The following is a 25,585-nucleotide window of genomic DNA, read 5'->3' on the forward strand; positions in this document are numbered from 1 at the left end:
ATTGCATTCCTCAGTCTTTGTGTTACTCCTGGACAGCCTTTCCATGCTTAACAGTTTAGTATAAGTTTGCTCACACATATTGCTTGTTTAAGTTTTTTTAAGAGTTCTTTGTCCCTATAGGTTGTCATCATCGATTAAAGACAAACCATATTATTTACGGTGAATATAAACTGTGGTTTATATGGTGGTTTATATTTCACATAAACACTTAAATTTTTTTGTTTTTCTCACGGTCAACTGCTGTTATTAGTTTAGACTCCTGGAGATCAACGACTGACCTTCTCCGATCGGATAACCAGATAACTCAGCTCAGCTCTGCGGTTACGTTTCAACTCCACCAGAAGTGAGTGGGAACCAGTAGTGCTCTCAAAGTCCCGTTAAAGTGGAGACTATTTCATCACTCCACTCTTGCTCTCTTGCTTTTGTTTTGTTTTGTTTTGTTTTGTTTTTTTGGGAGGACGGTTCAAACCAGTCAGACAGTCACCTCAGTCTTGCTGTTGGTTACAAAGTAGGGTTGTGTGGGAAGATAGTGATGACTGCGAGTAGTATGAAGCTCGTGCACTTGCTCCACTGTACAAGGTTTCTTAGGGCCGTAGTTCTTACGCCGCCCCACCGTCTCTGTGCCGTTCCAGCCCTGGAGCATGCCGGGAGTGGCTATGGTATTGGAGTTGTAGGGGGCCGGGCCCTTTCCGGTCTTGGGTTTTTGTCCGTTCTGCTTGGGGCAGGGCGTCTCTGTGATGTAGGAAGCAGTGGGTTCAAGCTCCACCCTCATTGGATGAAGCGGCAGGTTGCCTTTAGCTGCCAAATCTGACAAGTGACGTCTCTTGCTGTAGAAGTCGCCATTGGCTTTTTCAGCTGACAGACAAAAAACAAACAAACCGACAAAAAACAAAACAAAAATGACAAAAAGTTAATTTAGAGTCGTTAAAAGTTTCATTTAGAGTCTTAGGAAATGTGGTCCAACTTTCATATGTTGAGGCAGATTGAACAACACATAAAAATGAAACCATTCTAGTGATACATTAGTACAAACCCTCATGCTCACCAGGCGAAATTCATTACTCTCTGAAAACTGAGATAGAAATAATCAGTTTTCTGTGATTCGACATTATTGTTTATTTATACCATAAGCCTCTGGAAGAACGACAAACCGCTGGCCATTACATTCTTACCATGACAATATTTACTGATTTATGATTTCGCTTTCTACACACTTCAGTGCCATAGTCATCCTCTGAGGTCGAACATGATGACCCCTGAGGGCTGTAATGTTCTCACTGGCATTTGTTTATCAAATGTCTTCTTCTGACCTTTAATCTGTCAAAAATTCGTTCAGAACCTCCCTGTCTGGCTGTGTGGCCCGGCTGTGCATATCATAGTGAAAGACCAAAGGGACATATCAGACATTTACACCAATCCTTAAGCTTGTTGATGTTGGATTTTTAAGGTCAGAAGCCCTAAATACCACTTTAGTTGGTTATGAAAAGATAGTTTTTATCTCTGTATAAAAAGGAATACTCTAACGCCCCATGTAACATGAAGCTAAAGCCAAAATTCCACATTCATGGACAATAAAGTATCTGATTATGCATCTGTCTATCTATCTATCTATCTATCTATCTATCTATCTATCTATCTATCTATCTATCTGTCTATCTATCTATCTATCTATCTATCTATCTATCTATCTATCTATCTATCTATCTATCTATCTGTCTATCTATCTATCTATCTATCTATCTATCTATCTATCTATCTATCTATCTATCTATCTATCTATCTATCTATCTATCATATTAAGTGTTATTCATTCGTTATTGCTGATATAGTGCAGAATGCAGTATCACTATTCCCACATTTCTCTGCAAGTGTAACTTGGTCCAAAGACGAAAAAAGGATTCCCTTCGCTAGATGTTCCATGGCCACAATGGAATCATTATTCTTGGGTCCTTAGCACTAAGCATCCATGTGTGACTCAGTCTGTATTTGATGGTCTGTTACTTTAACGTCCTTGAGGATATAATGATATTTATCATAATTTTTTTCTGTGGAAAAGAATGAGACACAGGGCACTGTAGACGTTTTCCCTTCGGAGCGACGGCCACCTGTTTTCACTCGGTTGGGGGGGATGAATCAATGTCACTGTTCAATAGCACACATCCTCAAGAGCCATAGTCAAGCACAAGCTTTGGTTTGCAAGCTGAAATGCCCACAGAACACTTAAAACTTCCCATCAGTTTGGTGCATTGTGAATGTGTACGTGGAGTTAGTGTCATCCTAAATGGCAATCTGGGCTGTGCTGAAAGATGCTTATTTATTTATTTTTTTTCCCCCTCGCCACAGACGCTAGACGTAATTGGCTAGGGATTTGTCTCTATAAAAGGAAAATATCCAAATATCTCTGAGGTGAATTTCCTGGCGTGATCCTTTATTAGTTAGCTCCACTTCTCAGTGTCTAGGAGATATTCAATAGTGTGACCTTAGAGATGCATTCGGGGACAGGGAAGATAAGTATCGATTGGCAGAACTGTGGCTTATCGGCTCTCAGGCTGCTGATTCTATACCTTTGGGAATTTCAGGCGAAGGCAATTAAATAAAAGAGAAATAACACCAACTCCGGAGGGTTTAGTGTTTCTCCCTTCAATGATCTCTCAACATGTCACACATGATGAGGGAAAATTAGAACCTTTTGCTTGCCTGGGGGTGCGTCATGCTTGAAAGAACTTGACTGAATGCATTACATGCCTCAGTGAAAACCTCCATTGAGTTCTGAGCTTTGGTGTGAAAAAAGAAAAAAAAAAAAAAAAAAAGATTGTCTGAGGCAGTAGGGGAGTTGAAAAAGATGCTGAGAGCATCAGGGGGGGGTTGAGTTATAGGAGACCTGCTACTTGTTCTTGGTTAATCTTGACACTACCTTTTGATACCATTAGACTGAGGTGCCCAAAACAAATACATTTCCACGGTTAGATCTCTCAGTGTGGAACTGAGTGTAGCATGGAGCTCCGTATACAACGCCAGTGCAGTGACAGATGACTGTGATTATGAAGAGAGTAAAGGGACATGAGACATCTTGCGTCAGGTGTGCTGCTTCGAGAGAGTGAAGACCTGAAGAAGTTCTTACCCACGGCCTTGAGTGAAGCATATTTGTTGAGCTCTTTCCCGGGCTGTTGTTGCTCATACACATGGGCCAGCTGGCTGAGCGCTGGGTATGGGTGTGGTTGGGTCAAGGTGGGGCCAATGTTGTTTATCTGTCCTCCCTCTACATTGAAAACCAAACAAGAAAAAGCAAATGGTTAGCAAATGAATAGTACCAACCGCAGCTGCTGTTTATATATATATATATATATGTGTGTGTGTGTGTGTGTGTGTGTGTGTGTGTGTGTGTGTGTGTGTGTGTGTGTGTGTGGTGTGTGTGTGTGTGTGTGTGTGTGTGTGTGTGTATATACATAGTTATATATATAAATTCTGCAATGACATTGTAGCAGAGTTCTGTTATTATTGCATTCCTTCTTCCGCAGCCAAGAGCATTTCAGTCATTTACAGCGAAACGATTTTCAAAAAGCTTTATGAGAACACCTGCCTCCAGACTAATATTCTAACATTACATGTTGCAGCGACACTTGGTGCCTCTTGTGGAGAAACAGAGGGAGTTGCTGTATTTATTCCTGGATAGTGGTTAATGTCACTCAAATGTAGCCCCTTCACCCACTTATTGTCTCACTGTGACAGACACAGACAGAAGCAGGAATAGTATGTCTATACAAGGGGCTCCATTGATTTTCACACTTGCCTCCTTCTGTTTCATTGGGATGGATTGCCAGCAGTGAATGACGATCAAATAAGCGCAACCTGCGTGGCGTAACTGTCACAGAGGAGCTCCTGTTGTGAGTAATTAATCACTCAGCCTCGATACAGGGCGGCTGACACATGTCAGTACAAAGCGCATCACTATGAGTCACACACCCACCAATCTATGTTATTATCACTGTACCACACTCTTCACTGAGGACGAGGTGATATGTGCTAAGATATAAACCAAATTACCCAAAACAGATGTAAACAAACGTAAGCTATGACATTACTGAAAAGATAAAATGGTTCGTGTAATTGTGTGGTCGGTGACCGTACAGAAAAATGCGTATCAGTGCTGACAAATGTTTTTCCTCCTTAAGCCTTTTGTACATTGCAAACTGTTGTCATGTCTACAATACAAAAATTCAGGGGATAAACCTGAAATGGATTATTTTAAGATAGAATTTTTCAAATGTTTGTTTGGCTACATGAGTGATGTTTATACACTGTGAGATACTTGGTTCAAGACTTGTTCATAAAAGCGTTTCTTTTTTTAAAAAAATCCAAGTATTGATTGATGTGTATGTGAGTAATACTACCTGTCCAATAATATTTACATTGCCTCTCAAAAGATTTGCCTTTTAACGTCATTGTTCAATCCCATTCTTTATGAAAAACACAAAATCGTCATATTGCTTTCCTCAGACATAATACAAAGAAACCATAAGGATTGGAGATTTCTTAAAAGCGGAAGGGAAAAAAAAAACTTCAAATTACCTGATGTTTTCAGGTCACATCTACTGCAAAGGAAGCAAGTGAACCCCTTGCGTTTTTCTATAGCTAGTCCACCTTGACATCAAAGATCAATCTCCAGACTGTCCCAAGGAAGCTCTATATTTCTACAGAGACATCTATCATCGGGGGGTGTGATGGATATGGTGAAATGTGTATAGCGAAGCCAGGGGTAATCAGACAGTAGGGTTCATAAAAAGAGAGCGAGAGAGAGAGAGAGAGAGAGAGAGAGAGAGAGAGAGAGAGAGAGAATGTGCCATGTTGGAGCTAAGCCCAATGAGAGCAGAACATACCTCTGAAGAAAAAAAAAATGGTTCAAAATGGGCATTTTGGCTCATATTTCGGACCAAATTTGTGTCTTTACCATGCATGCTGTTCATTTTGTACACCACAGATTTTTCATCCTACTCTCTTGAAAAGCTGACAAAAGTAGCCTGCAAGTGGGAGTGATCCCATGCATGGTTCTTTTCAATTGCCTGCGTATTTCTGTGTCTCGTTTTGTTTTGTGTAAGGAGCTGACTCATTTCTACTGGGAAAACTTCCTCCTAAGTACTAAACCTCATGCTACCTCATATCTGTCATGGCAGCATGACTGTTTGTGTTCAATTTGTGATGCACTCTGCATGGATATCATATCTTTTGTGCGTTCAGCCCACATGTGAACAAGCTAAGCAATTGTATCTTACAATCAGGGAGTGCAACTTGGATGTCTCTGAATCCTGACATGACCCGTCTGATTTAAACGTGAGGATTACGAGCCTTAGAGTTAGAACGTGGCTTAGAATTTTTCATGTGATGGCCATATACTTTCTCAAACAACAATCACTGTCAGTGTACATACGTCTACCTCAGCCACGGACCTTGTTCTGCAACAAATATTTTTTTTTCATATTGTTTTCTTCACCATATTGCTATATGATAGAGCAAGAAGTTATGAGGAAACAGAGCCAAGAGGAAAAGGTCATACTCCTCATGTCCCTGCATTCAAAACTATGGTGAGAATTGGACAGTTGACTTTACATGGAGGACTGTGTGACAGAGAGTGTGTATGTGTGTGTGTGTGTGTGTGTGTGTGTGTGTGTGTGTGTAAGGCAAGGACAAGTGAAAGTAAGATGGCTAAATGTGCCCTTTTGGCTAACAGATGTATTGTAATATATGAGCGACAACAGACATACGCTTGGTATCTCTTGCAGGCATTCTTCTTGGAGTGCTCTGATGATAAAAGCTCTTTTTTTGGTACCGGACTGGGCCAGAGCACAGCATGCACAGACCACCTACAGACCGCTCACAGGTAGGCTGACATGAAGGCTGACATGAAGGCTCTTACATGTAGAGCAATAATGAGCTTTAAAAGCTGGAAAAGTGTCTCTTTGTGGGATTCACAGACTAGAGAAAAGTACACAGGGACACTGTTAACATTTGTACTTGGAACTGATTGATCCATATGTGTTCCAGCTATCAGTGAAGTTAACAATAGGAGACGTGGAAGTTTGAGAGTGAAGACAGAGGGGTCAAAAGAAACCAAATGCATTAAAGATGAGCCAATATTTGGCTTGAGGACATTTAAGCAGGCGCAATATACAAATATGATACAGAGATGTCTGTTTTCCTCACAAAAAAAAAAAAAAAAAAAAAAAACCCATGAAATTTATAAGAATTCTTTCATAAACACTGATGTCCTCATTATCTCCCCCATATGTTCATCTGTTCCCTGTTGCTCATTAGCTGTGCAGTTTGCTTCTTTTCATAAGACAGTAAAACAAGTCTTAGAGGAGATTTCTCATAGGGGGGTCAAAACAATGACTGTTTATCAACTCACAAATGTCTTCCTCAAATAAGCCCAGATTCTTCCCTCTGATATCCATTTGGTCAAATGACCGTGTAGCACTAAATTAACTCTCAAAGTAATCAAAAGCGCTCAAAGTTTTGTTGAAAACAGGCCATGCTTTCTTGGAGAAGTTGAAGACAAAGTCTTGAGCATTGAGACAGCACACCAATTAGGAAGACAGCAGCAGTCTACATCGTTTACCGACCAATGACACTCATGTCAATAGTTATGTCGCGGTAAATCGTCTTGAAACGCCTGCGACTGAAAAGCACTTGATACAGTTCTTTAGCCACAAAACACATTTACTCTCCTCTGTTCTCTCTTAAATAATGGCATAGATGCATGGGCCTTTGTATAGCTGTATATTACTTACAAAATATTTTAACCCACTAATTCACAGGCAGCGGTCGATGGGTTCTCCTTTAGAGACTTGGTTCATCTCAAGGGACTATTTGGGGTAGAAGCACTGTACCATCTGCAGTGTAATAAATCTGCATTGAACTAACATTGAGTTTGTTTGAATATTTTCTCCAAGGTAATCATGACAATTATTGTCAACAATAAGAGACAGTATTGAACTCTGTTCTATTAATGCACTTCTGCTAAGATCTTTTTTTTTCTATAAAGAAAGACGAGAAGGGGGTGGGGGGGGGGGGCAGTGGACTGAGACTAAAAAGAGGAGCTAAAAATTACCAACCAAAACCACTGCCAGTCAGTAGTCTCTGGATGAGATCCGGTAAGTCACACACAGTGCAAATGGATGCATTAAGTTGTGATTCAAGCTGTGTTAGCTGACATCATCAATCAGATTTTTTCAATCAAGCCTCATAGGTGGTTAAGGGAAATACAGATGAAGTACCATCCCGTTCTATATCAGGTCACCGGTTTCCATACACAGCCTGATCTTTCAAAGGAATAAAATGAATATGTTTTTTTTTTCACCACACATCAGATCAAAAGCAGGTGGCGTCATCATTTTTGACAGAGGAACAGAGTATACCAGGCACAAAGAAAGAGTAGTGCTTTATGTCTGCACATGTAGGTGAGACTGATAGATAACTCTGAAAACTAATTCAGAGCTATGAATTTTAAGATTACTGAAGGGTGCATATGGAGGTTTATTCACCACCAATCTTCTGTCCAGGGTTTTATGAGAGACAGGATATCCATAATGGTTTCATAGACAACAGAATATGAAGAATACCAAATAAGCTTCCAGTCAAAAGTCTGAGCTAATTTCTAAGAAGAAACAGACAGTTGGTGAAAATGCCTTCAAATAGTTATAGCATCTATTATAGCCATGTGTGCGTGTCCATTGGTCCATATTTGGGTCAAAAGCTCTCACTGTTTTTGAAGGGAACACACTGTCCCAAATCTCTACAGAACAATTCCCGCACAGATCTCTCAAGTATGCATTCAAGCTGTAGACTACAGAGAGCAGTAGGCTTACAGTGTCCATTTCATTATTGTTTTGTAATTGGAAGCAACAGCAAATCAATCCAAAAACAAACCCCCCCCAAAAAAACCCGCGTTGCTATGGGAGTGACTAAGCCTTTTCTATTCTTTAGAAAAATGAGCTTTGATAAAGAATCAAGTAGCCAAAAAATGCATGGCCTGTAACTCATTAGGCGTTATTAATGCCTATATTGCACTAGAGCGAATTTTTACCATATTAATTGATAGATCAGATGTGGCTTGCTTCCGGCGGCAAAGCACATCTCATTTATCAGTTCAGCTCAAGTGCCAATCAAATAAATTGTATAACCTTGGGTGAGAATCAGTGTATTGATGTACCTTTCGACAATTCATCAGGCAGGTCTGCGTGGAACTCTTTCCTGTATGGCACTGACAAAATGTCACATAATTTTCAGACACAATCTTCCGTGTGTATTAATGTATCATTTGCAAAAAAAAAAAAAAATGTTTAAGTGAAGTGTGAAAATGCCCTTACACTCAAAAGGAGCACTTGATTTAATTGGACAATGATAAGCTTTGTGGAACAGGAGAGGGATGTGAGTTCACCAGAGATGCTGATTTGCAAAACGTCACATCTTTGAGCGGAGCAATCCATCAGTCCAAAGCCAGATCGGTGATGGATGCATTTCAGTTAGAGTTTGTGTCCCTGCACATCATTTTACAGGGTGTTTGGTAAACAAGAGTCAAGGAATACATCATCAAATGAGATATAAGACACTGTTTACTCAGGACACTAAAGAGGAGAAGCAGACAGAAATAGATCAGTCCAGAATTTTGCGAGTGGAAAAACACATCACTCTACATCTGATTATCCATTCGCCTGTCAATCACTCTCACAACCATCTGCCAGAGAAAATAAACCTATTTGTTTTTTAATGTTCTTCATCTGTGTGCTACTGAGTTTACAGCAAACTGCAATCTATCCGGCTGTCTTATCCTTGTCTGAACATCCATGGACCATGATGGAAAGCTTGCCTTGTAAAGCTAAATATATCAAGGTTAACACAAAGTGCAAGTCAACACAGAGAGCGAGTCAACACAATGAGAATGAGATACCTTTCCAGCAGCTCATAAAAAATGCAGGAGAATATTTCGGGATCAGCCCTTCGCGGCGGAATGGTACTGTGAGAAGGGCATATCTACTCAATGATTTCCACTCCAAATTGGAGAGGACTAAACTCTGCATGCCTGCCACTTACTCTCCACATTAACAGAATGTGGCAGTGCGTCAGGTCTCAAGGACTATGATTGCAAGGCATCAAGTAGCGTCTTCGACGAAGCTCTCCTCAACTTCGCAGAATTTGTTTTCTTTTTTCTTCTTTTTCTCTGTTTAAGTAGGATATTAACTTTCCCATTAGGGTCTGTTGTAACTCTACGGAATTAGACAAGGTTACTTTAAAGATCAGGATTCTTTATGGCATACTCATGAAGGTAGGCAGTAAGAATCTTAAAAAAAAAAAAAAAAAACCCCAAAAAAAACCCCAGATAATTCGACAACGTCAGTTTGACAAAGTATTAATCGTGTTTATCATGGCAGATTATGACTGTCATGGAGTAGTTTGTTGAGTGAGCCTGTGGGTTGGAAATTTCTGATGTTTAATACTTACCTCTGTGTTAAGTGTCCCACATAGTACTGATAATCTTAAGTACTGTATGTGGTATAAGCATGGACATGTACCATTTTCCTTGTATTTGAAAAGGAGAAAAAAAATGACATTATGCAACACTTGACACCAAATGCCTATTTGCTTTTACTGACAAGTGCAATTAACTGCAGTGCAGACTTCAGGGACTCCCTGTCCGTCAGGCCACCCTCATTAATATTCATATGACTGCAACCATACCCCTTTAATCTAACAGCAGGGAGGTTCTTTTATATCTATGGTACACAATTTTAATTGTTGAATATAGACTGAAAGCTGCAAGGGGACGACTTTGTCTTTGATTTTGAAATCTTATGTAAAAATTCATTACAAAAGGTTTCATTCCCGAACAAAATGATTTCATAACACTACATTTCATAGCCATTTTTATTTTTTGTGGTTCTTTTCTAATTCATTAATTGTTGGGCGAATTGGTATAGCAGAAAGTCCTTTAGAATTGCTTCAGAAATAGCCATAACCATTTTTTAAGATGTTACACACTGTAATTATTCAGAACCGAGCAGAAGATAAGGCAGCAGTGATTACGATAAGGCTCAATATTATAAATAAAGATACTGAAATGTCAAGGACTATGCATCAGTTTTCAATAATCAGCATTAAACGGTTTTGGCAAATTGTCAACTTTAAGGGCTGTCTTAGGAGAGGACAGTAAGAAGGACAAGAAGAGATAATAAGAGGTTCCATAGCGATAAACAGTTTGAGAGGTAACCTTCATAAATATGCTCTCTCTCTCTCTGGCCTTCCAAGCATCTCAGTTTTCCTGTATAGTTGTACAAACAACTGTATGGCTGTTTCAGAGCGAGAGTTTTCGGAGGCAAAGCAGTGTCTTAGCAACAGTATTAAAGAACAGCGCTCGGAGGTAAAAGGGCCTCTTTCTGCTGGATGAATTAGCTGATGCTGAGCGTTAGCTTCCTTCAGGAGAGATGTGCTTATGAAAGGGAATCCCAGATGGAATCTCAATGCTCCCCCGAGCAAAGTTCTGAGCTCTGTTGCCTGAAGATAAACAGAAAACTTTGTGTGTAGTCGCTATACAGATCCAGGGCAGGAAGACAAGAGAGAAATGTGGGTCATGAATACAGGTAACTCTCAAAATAAAGGAAACACTGAAATTAAGTGTCTTAATAGGGGAATAGGGCTATTACTACCCGCCATAATATTTCAAATGCCCTTTGGCATATATTCTTCAAATGTCCTGAACTGCGCTGGAGTGAATTCAACACCATTCGTCTGCAAGAAGTTTCATCATTTGGTGTTTTGTTGATATTGGTAGAAAAAGCTTTTTCAGGTGGGACTTCAGAACCTGTAAGTAGGTGTTCAGTTGGATTGAGATCTAGTGACTGAGGCAGTCATGGCATATGGTCCCTATGCATTATAGCGTGATAAAAAAAAACAAAAAACACACCTCCATCAGGACAGAAATATATTCGTCACAGGATGAAGGTGATTACTGTGAACGACTTTATATTTAGTGGTGTCTACTGAAGTGAACTTAAACCATGTGAGAAAAACATACACTATTCCATAACAGAGCTGTCATAACTGTTCACCATGAGAAACAAGCACTCAGGCCTGCCAGTTTCTTTTGGCATGCGTCACACATGCATTTGTCCTTGTGTTGAGAGCATGGTGAAGGGTCATTAAACTGGTGCTATGACTTTTTTCATCACTCAGTAGTCGGGTTGTGCAGCTGGGCCACTATTTGTATCTTTATCTGTATGTGTTGGGATGAAAAAATTATGTGTGTGTGTTTGTTTTTGTATTTGTGTTTGTATTCAGACAGAAACTGGAAGTGGGCAAGGTTTAAACTGGGAACAGCTAAAAGAAAAGTTGCTTTTTTTAGTTCAAAACCAAAAGAAAAGCCTATTTTAAGATGTATTGGTATTAGTAGCTGTCATATATCACGTGTCTCATTCTATTAATAAACTGAAAATCTTTTGAAAAATATCTCATATGGTAAAGCTTAATATATCTCATGTAGTAAAGCTTGAGGTAACTAAACTTTAAATGCTTATGTTGAATAACAGTAATCTAAAATATAAAATATATATGACATACGTCTCATCAGTGACCTGCTGATACCCTAGCAGGCTGGCCATGCATACACACACACACACACAAACACACACACACACACACACACAAACACACACAAATAAGCACGCATACGCATACACAAACGCACACGTACACACACGCATACACACACACACACACACCTACACACACACACACAAATAAGCACACATACGCATACACAAACGACAAACGCACACATACACACACGCATACACACATACACATACACATACACGCACACACACACACACACACACACACACACACACGCTCACAAGGACTTGTTCTTCCTCCCTGATTCTCTTCCTTATCTTTGAGCGATCATCTCAGGTTCAGAAAATGCAATCAAGTCAAAGTAACAGTCAGTGATATTGCAGCATAATGATGGTGTTGCTTGCAAAAAAAAAAGAAAGATTTTTTTTTCTATTATTCAGAAGCATTTTTTATTCTTTTTACAGGTACCATTTGTGTGTTTCCCATCCCTGGTCATGGTCATAGTATCCCCCCTAATTTCTGGAGAGCACAGCCTGTTTATACTCTAGACCAGGGGTCAGCTGTCACAGCCTGCACCTCATCTTTTAGTTTGAAATCTAGTCTTGCGCTCCTGTTCCTTGTGTGTTTCCACCCCTCACCTGATCCTGTTTGTTGCATTTATTAACCTCGTTCTCCCCTTGTTAATTTCTTCCAATCATGTTTGCCCTGTTTAGTTTTCCTCTTGTATTTAAGCCCTTGTGTTTCACCTGTCCTTTTGTCTATCGTTGTTTGTGTTTATATACGCACTGTTAGGCTGCACCTTTTTGTTATCGGTTTTTGTTCCTGTTTGCACCTGTATTTTTATCTTCAGTTTGTAAGTAAAGTCCTTCTTTTTGTCACTACAATCTGTGTCTTGCGCTTGGGTCCCACACCACTCCACCAGCGTGACATCAGCAACCCACGGCTCTTGAGCCGCATGCGGCTTGTCAGCACCTCTGCAATGGCTCTCTGTAGCTTTGACCACAGATTACACCGAAATAAATAATGGTTGTTTTTGTTTTATGTTCACTCATTTTTGTTGCGCGGTGCTTAATCTTTTCATAGGGAACACTTCTTAATTTCTGTGGAAATTCAAAAAAATGTTTTAATACTTCGTCCACTAAAGTATGCGTCACATCCTGTGTACTCGCACTTCTGGGCGCTTTTCCAAGCAGGTGGCTAATATGCAGATCTGACCCCCGCCCTCGGTAAGCTATCATGGATAAATCCGAGAAAAGAAAGGTGTTGGAGGAAAATAGAGTGTTTAATTTTGCTTTCACTACCAACGATGCTGGCTTACCTGTATAGTTGATATGTGGCGAAAAATTAGCAAACAACAAAAAAAAAATCTAATGCTGTAGGCCTATTGTATTTCTACAATTTCATAAATGCATAATAAACGATAGTTTTTGTATATAGAGTATAACTATATACAAAATTCTATAAACTGTGTTATCTTTATTTTAAGGGTCAAATAGGTTTAGTGGCTCCAGATGAATTTTATTTGGTGGGAGGGGGCAAATATGGCTCTTTTGATAATAAAGGTTGCAGACCCCTGCTCTAGACTGACCTCTCAGGGCAACTAAAAAATTCGTGAGGTGTTTCGCTGTGTAGAAGCCTAGTGTAAAAGTAAATTTATAAAAAGCAAGCAGATGCGTTCTGTCCGACATTATTTTTTCCCCACGGAAATTACCCAAACTTTCGCTATGTAGCGTTCGGTTCCCAAACCTGTGGAAATGCGGGCCGGTTCTCAAAAGGCACCAAGGCAGCACTGGCTCCGCACTGGCACCGGCACCGGCATCGGCACCAGCACCGTCCTAGTGGAAAAGAGCTATAAGTAACTTGTGTGTTTTACATTACATGTCAAAGGAATACATGGACATTGTAGTCACAATCACTTTCGACCACAGTTGACCCCAGGTCTTGAAGCATTTTCCGTCAGTCCTTCATGCTAATATCACCTCACACACTATTTTTCATATATCATAAATACGATGAGTAGTCTTCATCACTGACAATCCCACCAAACGTGCTCATACAATCAGCCTCATTGAGATCTCTTTCTCTGGCTGATTTGCATTTTTATACATGACCCTTCGTGTGATTGCTGAATGAACTCAGGAACCACAGCTGAGTGGAAGCACCTGCTTTCAATGTACTTTTATTCCTCAATTATTCAAGCGCTCCTTTTTTTTTGGTAGTTACCCATATTTGGCCCAGATATAGCAATGATTGAACCTATGGCAGGACTGAGAACTTGGAAAACTGAATAAATTAGCTTTTAGACATGTATTTGTTTGGTTTTGATTATGTACAAGATAGTTGGCCTCTTTGTGATTAATTGGTTACCATACGTATACCCAGACACTACATATATGTTAATCTGGTATTATATACATGTTATAAATGCGTCATAACACAGTATTTTACCATCAGTGCAGTGTGTAGATAAAAATCTTAGTGGTGTGGTCTATTTTAAAGCCATATTGAACTTTGCTCTACTTATTATACACCTGTAGCACTTACATGTCTTTCATAACTCATCAAAGTATCTATCAGCTGGCCTGCCCCCACACACACACACACACGCACACACACACGCACACACACACGCACACACACACACGCGTCCACAGTTCCGCACAGTTTCCAACCTGAGCACTTTTCACGTGATCAAGAATAAATGTGCAGAATTAATGTGTATCCTAAACCAGACATAAATTATTCTAAAATGTAGACACATGAGGTTAGATTTGTTCTCATACACTGCAAATGGAAGATTACTTTTCAACGCTCGCTCACAGTTTACAAACAAAAAAACAAAAAAAAACAACAACGCCATGTCCTTAGTCCTTAGTTGTCCACTAACAGCACAAGCGGAACAGACAGAGCACAGAAATTATTCCAATTTCTGTCATGTAAAATGATAAACGGTCTGAGACACTAAGTGTTCAGCTGGAAAAACATTAGTCTGTCATTTCCTTCATTTTGCAAAACGCTACATGCAATGAATTATGCATCACTCTTGGCCAGTGAAGTGTTGATCTAAGAACCAGGCTTTTCGTCTGTTGCGATGACAATATATCGCATCAGTCACATGCAGGAAAGGGGAGGAAAGGGAGAGGGAAGGAGCCACAGGCATTGATTAAAATCAATACTTACATAAATGAAGTCTGTATGTGACAGAGGGAAGAGGGAAAGTCTTGAATAGATGAATTACGATAGGAGACTTAAAATACCAGTGCAAAGTCAAAGGATGCTTCCCATCATGCCTCATGGCCAAAGGCGTTCTCTTTTTGAATCAGTTATAGTCACCAGGCTCCCTACCACTTACACCAAATGCCAAACCCCATGTGAATATCTGGTTAATAACATACTACAGCGTAATGGAGTGCTCTCTTCTAAGCAGAGGGGTAAAGAAGTGTGAGGCTTAATTTCAAACATGTTTTTGTGTGTGTGTGTGTGTGTGTGTGTGTGTGTGTGTGTGTGTGTGTGTGCGCGCGCGTGCACGCGTGTGCTTTACACAGCTCTTCTACTGTCCATTTGTGGTTGCGGTCTGTAAAATGTATCAGCGTCCTGTTTGTTTTTACATAACTGCATAGCTATGTGATGCTTCCTTTACAAAAAAAAGCTGTTTCCTGAAATCTCTCCACTCAAACAAACCAAGGGATCGATAATTGTATGGACAGGTTCTCTAACTGGGTCAGGATTCACCTCCTCCTTTCTCTCTTCCTGATTTTCATCTCTGAGATCTCTTCCTGTGGGTTGCAGCCAAGAATTCCTTCCAGCACCAGGTTTGTGAACAAAAAATAAAATAAAATTAATAATTCACAGTATCTACCCAACCGAAAGTAATGAAATTTTTTTTTGAGTTGTTCCCATCGTCAAAATATCTTTGTATATGTAAATGTTAGGTATTCCCTTCCATTCAGTTAGAAAACTGGAAAAATTATACGGTTTTACAGAGAGTTTCATGTATTCACGTGGAAATTTTCTTAACTGCTGAATACCAAATCACTGTCATTTTTCCCCATGGATATTACATCCTCATTATCATATAAAGCATGTTCTTCAATAACAAACAGAGTGATTTTCAGCTGTAATCTCTATCAGCTTTATTTCTGACATATTCTGGTTATGGAAAGATACTCTATGTCTCTGTAACGTAAATCCAGTTAAAGAGCAGGTTCTACTTCATTATAAATAAAAAAAAATTGTACCTTTATGTTTATGTGACTGTTTGTGTGAATGTGCTCAATCTCATACCTGGTCTCATATTAATACTTCATTAATATCAGAAAATTCATGAGCTACTGTCTGCTGAGTTCCAGAGACAGCGTCTGTGATCTATGGAGATACTGAAATGGTGCATTTGCATATATGCATGAGACTAAATAAAGCCCAGGATAAAGGGCAGAGAAACGCCCATATTAGCAGAGTGTTTCACGCGTAAATGGAAAGTGACCACCGTTTGAATTGAACCCATTACCACGCAAAAAACTCGAGGCTAAATTACAGAAGTGAGCTGAAATGTACAGATATTATTTGAGCTCTGGAGACAAACCTTTGAGTTACGGTCGCCGCGGTATGATCATACATTGATTGTTTCACCTCTGGATGCTGCGATTCCCTGCTGGATAACATGCTTCAGACTTTTTTTTTTTCTCTCTTTTCTTTTACTTATTGTCTACTTTTCTTCAAATTAAGCTTCAAGCTGCATGGGTCAAATCAACAGAACAGAGCTGAGATAAACACACGCTTCGCTGATCGCTGAGGAAAAACTGCCTTTTTTTTGTTGTTTTGTTTTGTTGATACTAAGTATATCTTAAAAAGACCATTTTTTTTTCCTTTGTTGCAGTTTTTTTTTTTTTTCGTTTCTCTCTGTGTTTTCTTGTGACAATGAGTAGCAGAATTGAGCCTCTGAAGTAAAATTAGCATTGGCATCAAGTAACAGACCTGTATGTGCCCCTGAGACAGTGACGCACTTCTGATGGCCACATGTCCCTCTCTCCAATGTGAGAGCTGCCAGGCAGTCCTCTGGGCGTGTAATCAGAGCCAGTTCTCCTCAGTCGAGTTCTCTGTGCTGGGGAGGCCATGCTGGCCCAAATGCACTCCCAGTGGGGAGCTTCTGTCACCGGAGCATGGCAGCATTGGTGGCTTGTGGTCTTGAAGCCAATAGAAATATGCTGCCTGGCTCACGGAGCATGAACCATGGCCCAGTAAATCGGGGTAGGATGGTGCCTTTGGGGCAGAAGGCTGCTACATTGCCATGGGCACAAACATAGTGTTCTCACCCGCGGCCAATAGCCTCACAGAGAGAGAGAGGGAGAGAGAGAGAGAGAGAGAGAGAGCAAGAGAGAGAGAGCGAGAGAGCGAGAGAGCGAGAGAGAGAGAGAGAGAGAGAGAGAGTGAGAAAGGGGTGAGATGGAGCAAGCAGTGCCTTGCAATTGGGTAATTTATAGAGTTATCATTCAGAAATGAGAGATCATGAGTTCTTCACAATAAAACTTTCAGAGAGGAAAACTGCTTACACGCATGTAAAAGATTAAAAGAGGATTTCTCGCGATTGTTGTGTAATCCCTTTCTGTGGTCTGTCCCTATTTCTAGATGTTTGGCTATGAGAATAAGTGATTTTTTTGGTTTGCAGGGAAGAAATCTGGACCCCCTCCCCCCTCTGAACACAGAAACGTGCCAGATTCAAACCTGTGTTGCGAACGAAACAGCTGCATTTCCACATAGCTTATCGGAAGGCTTATTTATAAAACATTTTACTTCAGTATTCTGTGTGATAATTCATGACGTAATAATATGTTTAGTAATCTGTAATGGTGCAGTATGAGTTGAATGATGGAGAGCCCTCCAAAGCAAACAGAACAGACAGGGATGCAACACCTGTGAACTGGTATTTCAAATTATATACCTTGATTTTTTTTTTTTTAAACCAAATTACCCAAGAGGAAATACTAACTCTCATGGGAAGGTTGGTTTAACACCTTCCGACACTTAATTTTCTAGAGGAGATGCTTTGGTAATCAATAGATCATAAACTACAGAAGGTGACACTGGTGAGTTTACTCCCATAGAGTAGTGATTGTATGGGTGTACGAGCCTATTATTTTTGATCATTACAAAGTTGCCAAGAGCTATGTCATGTTGTCCCCTGGTATTAAGGCCGCATGAGATGTCAGCTCATTAAAGGTGGGAAAAACATTTCAGTGGAGAATCCACAAGTAAAGGCACCATCAACATTTAATTACAAATCAATATGAGCCCTGCTGATCACATATAAACACACATTCAAGTCACCTCTCTTCATGTGAAAGAGCAGGCAGGGGGGAGAAATGTTTGGAAACTGACGTGTCTGCAAACCAGTTACCTGTCACAGACCTCCAAATTTCTACTCCGCCCCCCCCCCCCACCCCCCAACGCTTAACCTACTCACCACCATCACATAATTGCCTGTCAGAAATACGATCTGACTTCTAGCCATAACTGAACAGACTATCATTACACAGAGAAATGGACAAAGAAGAGAATATCTCTCATGAATAAAGAGATATTATAAACGTTTAATCATCATTCAGGTTATATAAAATTACTGAATACTGCCAACTCCAAATTATTCACATGAATACTGAAAATCGAGGAACATAAATATAATTCCTCTGTTCCAAAGGCAGTTATATACACAGGTGGATTTCAGGCATGTGTGCAGCCAGAGAGGAGAAGCCAAGTCGACAAGATAAAATAGAATTCTAGTGCATCTTTCGGAAACCTCATTTAGGTAATTAGTTGGAGTAAAGTATTTGAATTAGCACCCAAGATCGTTTGCAAGAGCATGCAGGTGAAAGTGTCTGTAATAGATTAAAACACTGAGCTGCCATGAGAGAGAGAGAGAGAGAGAGAGAGAGAGAGCTGAAGTCCAACTGCTGGGTTTTGATACTACACTTGAGCTCTGGACATTGTGCAAACATTTTTAGGAAGGAAACATACTGAGTATGACCTAAAAAGAAGACAAATATTATAAATTCTAATGAACTGTTTTTGTACAAAAACTACCCACGGCATTCCTGACAGCACTTACCATGCATATATTATGTCCCTTTGGACCTAAACTCTATCTGAGAGAAAGAAAAATTTGTGTAAGTCTGCATTTCAGTCGCATTAACTGCACCCTTAAGATGTGAGCATTTCACACACTAACCACTGGCACATGGATCCATTCCTTCTTGTTTCCTACGTATATGAAGAACAATAAAAAAAAAAACATGTAAGCATGATGGAGTGAACAGGCAGAGCTTGTCTAGACTAGCATATGAATGATTATTTCTGTGATTTCTGTGATATGTACAGACAGATGTAAACGACACAATCAAACTACTTCCAAGGACATTATTTAACTTCAGAGCACATATGCATGGAACACGTACGATTTTGAATTTTTTTGAGGTATCATTGCAGAGGGTGATGTCACATAATCACAGGCCAATTGGAAAATGATGAGCTAATTAGTAATGTTATACAACAATAAACAGTAATAAGATGTTTTATTGTTACTATACTGTTGTCATGACCGTGGTCTTTGACAATGGTACTCTGAGTTCTAATTAAGTCAGAATCGTATGTTTTGTACATTTAAATGAGAGGTTCATATTTCTTCACAGGTGAACCGATTGTAAGACTAATCCAGAGTTTAGACAATTTCTCTGACGAGCGCTCACATTTTCAGTTTTGCTTTATTTTTCATTTAAAAAGGAGGTAAGAGTTACTGAGAAGAAGGTTGAACTTCCCCTTCAAAGTATGATAATGGTAGACTATGGTAGACAATGGAATATATCATCTGTTTTCCATTCTGCGCATGTACCAATCTGCCTATATTCATATTACTCATTTCTAATGGGTATTTAGTATGCTGATAGGATAGGAGTCAACAGCACTCGGCAAGTCTTGGCGTTCTGTCTCCCTTGCCCCCCCCCCCCCCCCCCCCCCCACCCCCCCCTCTGTGTGCGTGTGTGTGTGTGTGTGTGTGTTTGCTTTGAAGCCAAAGCTTTTACATATGGGGTTTCCATCTCTTTTAGTATTCAGAATGGGTCCACTTCTAAAATGACTTGAAAGACTACGTCATTATGAACTCTGTCGGGGTTTCAGGGCCATAGGACAAGGCCTAAACTGTCTGTTCCTATTTGAGTGTGGAGTTGCTTGAATACGTGTGTTTTATTTTTTTGTGTAAAGACATGCTTGAGTCACAAAAAGCAGTTCGGAAATTACAAAAAACATCAATTCATCATTGCCTCTGAACTTTCAAAAGTTTGCACCTGGGTAGCAAGAGATCTGTTTGTGGTCTATCCAGAACAGGAGGCATTTATATAAAACATGCTTACTGAAGGTCACTGCCTAAAAGCAGAGAGGTTGGCCACCGTCAAAAGTTTAGTTACTGTAGAAATACTTAAAAGCAAATTCTCAAGCAGGCACTACCTTTTTCTCTAGGGTCCCTCTGCTGTATTTTCATTATATAATTCTACTGCTTAGTACATTCTTATGAGTCCTTAAAACAGTGATATACCTTGGCACGATCAATACAATTTACACAGTTCATTTACACAGATCATTTAAAAAATACTCTTGGACTTTTGCAAAGAGATGTCTTGTAAAAAAAAATGTATAAGCCTGGATACCACTGTTCATCTGTAGCTCTAGTTTGGAAGAGAAAATAAGACATTATATGTCATTATTATTCATTATTCATTATGCCATCGACATCATCTGTGCAGTGACACCACCTCAGCGAAGATAAAGTTCAATAATCCTCCTTTGTTCTGTCAGTGGTACATGCTCTCGCCCTCTCTCTCTCTCTCTCTGTGCCTCACTCAAGTTCAAATCATTACCCTTCTACACTGAAGCCTGACACCAATATGGCTGATCACAGGGGAACAGGTCCCTGAGGTTATCCCATCCTTCATAATTACCAGGTTAAAAGAGCAGGATTCACATCACCAATAATCAACATTTTGACAATTAAGGCGTATCAGAAAATTCCCTTCTGGTTTCACACAGGAGGAACACTCCAACATAACCTTTCATATCCCAGTTAGCCTTAAAAGCTTGTAAACGTCATTTACTCAACTGCAATTTCTGTTGTTTTTTACATTAAGCGACACATTTGAGTGAACGTGCGCCCATATGTGAGACGCCCCATAAAATTTCCTTCAAAGTTCCATGGCAGCTTTCTGTTCGCATTTAAGAAACAAAGATAATTATGCATCTCTGAGCTCTTGACTGAGACAATAAACAGTTGTAATGTTCACTATTCCTTAACTGTTTCAGTAAACAGTTATAATGTTCACTGTTCCTTCACCGTTTTCTTTAGAAATTGCGTGTGACAATGAAATGCCATCACAACTTCATCACAGTTTACAATCAGTTCTGTGGACTCAGCTGCTTTGAAGAGGATGACTATTTTTTTGCACTTAAAATTAAGGGAATATTCCTCCTGCTGGTAACTCACATTCCCAGTGTTAACCAAAATGGATGCCTTAGAGCAACTCTTTGAGAGCCTTAGTGAGCTTTGTGTAATTTCTTTGCAGGCACATTTTGTGGGTGCTCGTAACCATGGTAGAGACGGGAGGGGGAGGCAGAGGTGATGTAATCACTCTTGAATCTGAGCAGACAATAAATGTGTTTAAATAGTCCAGATTAAGTCATTCAGTCTGGGCTCTTTGATCCCAGAGTTAAACAATCACAGTACACATAACTGCTATGGCAACCCACAGGACTAACCAGAAATAGACGGCTTTCACAGCATTGTTTTTCTTTTGAATTCTGAACAGATCTTGAGTCGTGTAAGCAAGATTTGCAATAAAAAGGTGTTCCAAGGGAATCCATGGCATTCACAGTTCACATTGTGCAGTCTAAAGGCCATTTGCACTGTAAACACAATTCTGCCACTGAATATGATTACATACTCAAGCGACCATGAAATGTTAAAGAGTAAAATTTCTGGATTAATGCAGATGGCTGGCATGGCATGAAGTTAATTATACAGTTTGTGGGAAGTCTTCAAATTCTTGTAAATGAGTAGGCAAATGGTTTCACAACTTCAAGACTGTGGAAAACGACATTAAATCCATTGATCGTGCATTTTCTACTCATCCACATTAAGATTATTCAGATTTTTCAGGCACTCAGAGACAATAGCTATGAAAAATAATTATCAATCACAAATGAATCGAACTCACGGAGATTGTTCGCCCTCGCTTGCATGGTGTCATAGTGCTGTGTATGCATTCCAATGGCCTCCTCGTGTTCACCCGGACGGGTGCCTTGCATCACACTTGCTACCGCTCTGTGGAGGAACAAGCATGTTCGTTAATTCTCAGTATGTGCCTCATTTAGCTCCGACTTATTTGCCAGTTAGAACTGTACACATTTAAGGGTATCTGCGTTAGTGGTCCTTAATGTTAGTCTAAGACTTTTTTTTCTTTAAAATAGATTGTGCCACTGCTTCTAAAACAAGAACTAAGTACAAAAGATTCAATCTTGTGTTTTTGCATGACTTTACGTGTTCTTCAAAAAAAGTTCATGTGATCACTACTGTACATGGAGAAAATGTTAATTAGATCTAAAATTCTGAATTTTGCTGGTTGCACTTGGAATCACAGCTAATGACAGCAGTAACCAGTCCACAGCTTTAAATACAGACTATTTCTGTCAGGGGCGTAACTGTTGACACGGGATACAGGCGCCCAGCGTAACTGGTGCAGTGCTGTAATGTTTGCGCTGTCCATGGTACTTTCTCTGGCTGTAGCTTAGATCGCATCGGATACGTTAGTGTCTCTCTTGCTCTAAACAAATGAACGCCTTTTAAAGAGGAAGAGAAAGGAGGCACCTTCGCCTCCACTGAGCGAGTGAAGTACATTGGGGGAGACAAGTACGCGTGAGAAAGTACGTGATACAAATCGCACAATACTTTTAATGCGTACTCAGTGACTTATATTTCACAATTTTGAGGTTCAAATGCTGCCATATGCAGCCCCGTTTAACTACACTGAGTTAGACCAAAATAATCACTCTCAAACAGAGATTATATGAAAGAAAAACTTCAGATAAATGAAAGGCATTGTTGCCGGTGTGATTTGCTGTCGTTACGTTTGGAAAGATCAAGATGAAGAGTCAGAGAGCCGACGGGTCGAATTGATTGGACTGCCTGACTGATCAAAACATTGTATGTGATTCTGTGTAATAAATCTTTTTTTTGAATTACAGAGAGTAGTTGATGGATACTTCCTGACACATTCTTTGTTGTCAGTTCTTTCATCTCTCATTCTCATGTCTATAGACATTCGATTCCCATTGTTTCAGACACCTAAGGGATGTCAAATCAGAAGAACTTTCTTTTTTTGTGCTTCTAGTAGGCTACGGTTGCGATTGGCCCTTGACATAAAGCTGGTTTTGCATAGAATTTGGTCTGCTGAGGTCATTGTTTTTGAGGGGGTTTTTTTTCGCTTACAGACATCAGTCAATGTCTTTCTGTATCCGTCAAGTACTGTACTAGTCAAAGAGACGTGTGACAGTGCCTCATGTGCGCACAAGGGCACAATGAAATCCTATTAGACTGTACTGTATTCTCTTTTAAACAACGATGTTGAACAATTATTTGGAATGACTTACACAGACATGAAATTATATGCTGCTCACAATTGTCTGTAACAATTGCAATAGCTGTTTTGGTGCGTCAACCCGCCACAACGAGAGGAGAGGCAAATGATCTCTCTCCATAATAAAGAAGTAAACGCTATAGCTCCAAACCATTCCCGAAACAGCCTTATTGTTCTCGAACTTACCGAGACATGTTTTCTCTTTGGGGTCGATGTGCCTTTTCTAACCCAAGTTTTGTAAATATCCCGACAAGTGCCATGATCGCCACAACTCCACATATTATGTACACAATTAAGTTTGTCTTATCCTTGGTTGGATCGTGCCTGGGGTCATTTTTCTTATATGGAGTTTGTCCTGTCAACATCCACACAGGGGTGTCATAATTTTTACAAGTGCTTTGATCCAAACGGGAGTTTTTGTAAGCGCAGCAGAATCGGAAGCCACAGGTGCCGCAACAATACAAATAATTGCCCGTTTTGCAAACGAACGGTGGATCCCATTGGCCCATCACATCATAGTATCCGCGACATTTGTCCTCTGTGTGTGGACTTTCAGAAAAACCGTTCTCCTCCTCCCTGGACCCGTTGGATCCCGATAGCATTATGAAACCCTCGAGCTGCTGTCCGGGTTCTCCATCTGCCTTACACAGTTGCACCATAACTTTAACCAAAAAGTACCCTAAAATCAGGACTGTCCATCTCATCCTGTAGACTCCCCTTTAAAGGCTTCTCTTGCACTGGAAACAAAAAGATGTGGATAAAACAAAAGATTTGGTACTACCAGAGTCCAGAAGACATATATCCAAATAGAAAAATGTAGCCATGCGTTGTGATAATCATTTTCAAAGATGCTCCCTTCTCAACGAAGCTGAGGAATCTTAGTCCTCCGCTAAAATCCGCTGATATGTGAGGGTGTTTAGCCCACCCTGACAGCTGCCTCTCATTCCTCCTGTCGCTCGACCAGTGGTATTGTTAGAGAACTGTATTACTGGTCCTAAAACTCAACCACAACTCCTACACTGAACACATCTCCTCCAATGACAATGTCTCTGCTACCATGCGCTCACACGCACTGTAACTAGTACAGGCAAAACAGTGCGGTACGCTCGAACGCGACTGATTGAATAATAGGTAATACGAGAGAGGGAGAGGGAGAGAGAGAGGGATAACCTGGTGAGTAAGGGAGAGGGGTGGGATTGAATGAGAGAGAGAGAGAGAGAGAGAGAGAGAGAGAGAGAGAGAATCTTGCGAGAAAACGGTTTATTTTCCCGTAGAGCTTTGGGAGTGATGCTCTCTGTTTTATTCTTTATTATCTTTTGACTCCACGTGACAGGACAGCATCTTTTCTGTACATTTCTACATACGTTATCTACATGTCGTCTTCTTGAATGTCAATATATTTACACATCATTAAATCAAACAGTCAAGGAATCAAATCATAGAGTAACATTCCTGTCACCTACAGCAATCTACGACGCACTCCATTGATTGGCAGGATGTGTAAAAGCCTGTAATGTTGCTGTCAGTTTGGCTCTTTGATTCCTCCAATCGCATCGCGCACCAAATCCTGCGCAGGCCTTATCTGCGCACTTTTGCTAATCTTGGCTATTTTTAAACTTGTTTGATAGACTTGTCATTTCATCGTCCTTATTGGATTACGGGTGGAAATTTGTTTCATGTATCATTGACACGGTGCTTAACAGAGGCAAGTTCAAATTTACCTCTGCGACTCCTAGTTATGGTTTAATGTTTCATTTTAGATGTTTAGAGGCGCTCATGCTCTCACAGTCATATGCATATATACCGACAGTGTAACTCTGGACTGCATGGGTCAGCGACTCTCGAGGTTGACGTAATGAAGTAAAAAAAAAAAGGAAGTGAAAAAAAAAGAAAAAAGAAAAGCTTTTATTTGGCTGCTTTACGTGGTGGAAGAGTTTAATTGAATATGACTTTGAAGTGATATTCCTCAAAGATCAAAAGGCATTTGTATTGTTAGCCTAAATGAAATCCTTTAAGAACGATGGTATGACATTTGCATGTTCTTCAAATACAAACAAAATAGTGTATGTCGAATGTAAGCTTTCATGAAATTAAAAGTTTGTGACTTCAAATCTCAAGGTGGACATCAGAGTACATTAAGCTGAAAAAGAAAATCTGTGGTTTAACTTGATTACGTGACACTGAATCTAGGAGAGGAACTATAATAAACAATCTGGGGGACTTTTAAGATGGGAAAGTTTAAATATTGTGTTGCTGAGACCAGCAGGTTGCAGCATGGCAAGTATAGCACC

The 25,585-nt window shown here is 40.0% G+C and overlaps 1 protein-coding gene across 1 annotated transcript; it reads right to left on the reverse strand.

Annotated features, from left to right (window-relative positions):
- Window positions 1-472: 472 nt before the first annotated feature.
- shisa9a (shisa family member 9a) lies at window positions 473-23,998 on the reverse strand. The gene is made up of 4 exons (XM_030775867.1): window positions 23,481-23,998; window positions 21,876-21,982; window positions 3,122-3,259; window positions 473-855 (listed from the first exon to the last, which is right to left on the reverse strand). The coding sequence occupies exons 1-4, from the start codon at window positions 23,996-23,998 to the stop codon at window positions 473-475; spliced, it is 1,146 nt and encodes a 381-aa protein (XP_030631727.1).
- Window positions 23,999-25,585: the final 1,587 nt, after the last annotated feature.

The sequence above is a fragment of the Chanos chanos genome, chromosome 5 (assembly GCF_902362185.1).
Source record: "Chanos chanos chromosome 5, fChaCha1.1, whole genome shotgun sequence".
NCBI classification, from domain to species: Eukaryota; Metazoa; Chordata; class Actinopteri; order Gonorynchiformes; family Chanidae; genus Chanos; species Chanos chanos.

Coding starts and splice junctions, on each gene's coding strand:
- shisa9a (XM_030775867.1), bottom strand. CDS start 23,998: ATGAGATGGACAGTCCTGATTTTAGGGTACTTTTTGGTTAAAGTTATG. Junction 3,260..21,875: donor AGCGAGGGCGAACAATCTCC/GTGAGTTCGATT, acceptor TTTTCAATGTAG/AGGGAGGACAGATAAACAAC. Junction 856..3,121: donor TGCTTCACTCAAGGCCGTGG/GTAAGAACTTCT, acceptor TTTGTCTGTCAG/CTGAAAAAGCCAATGGCGAC.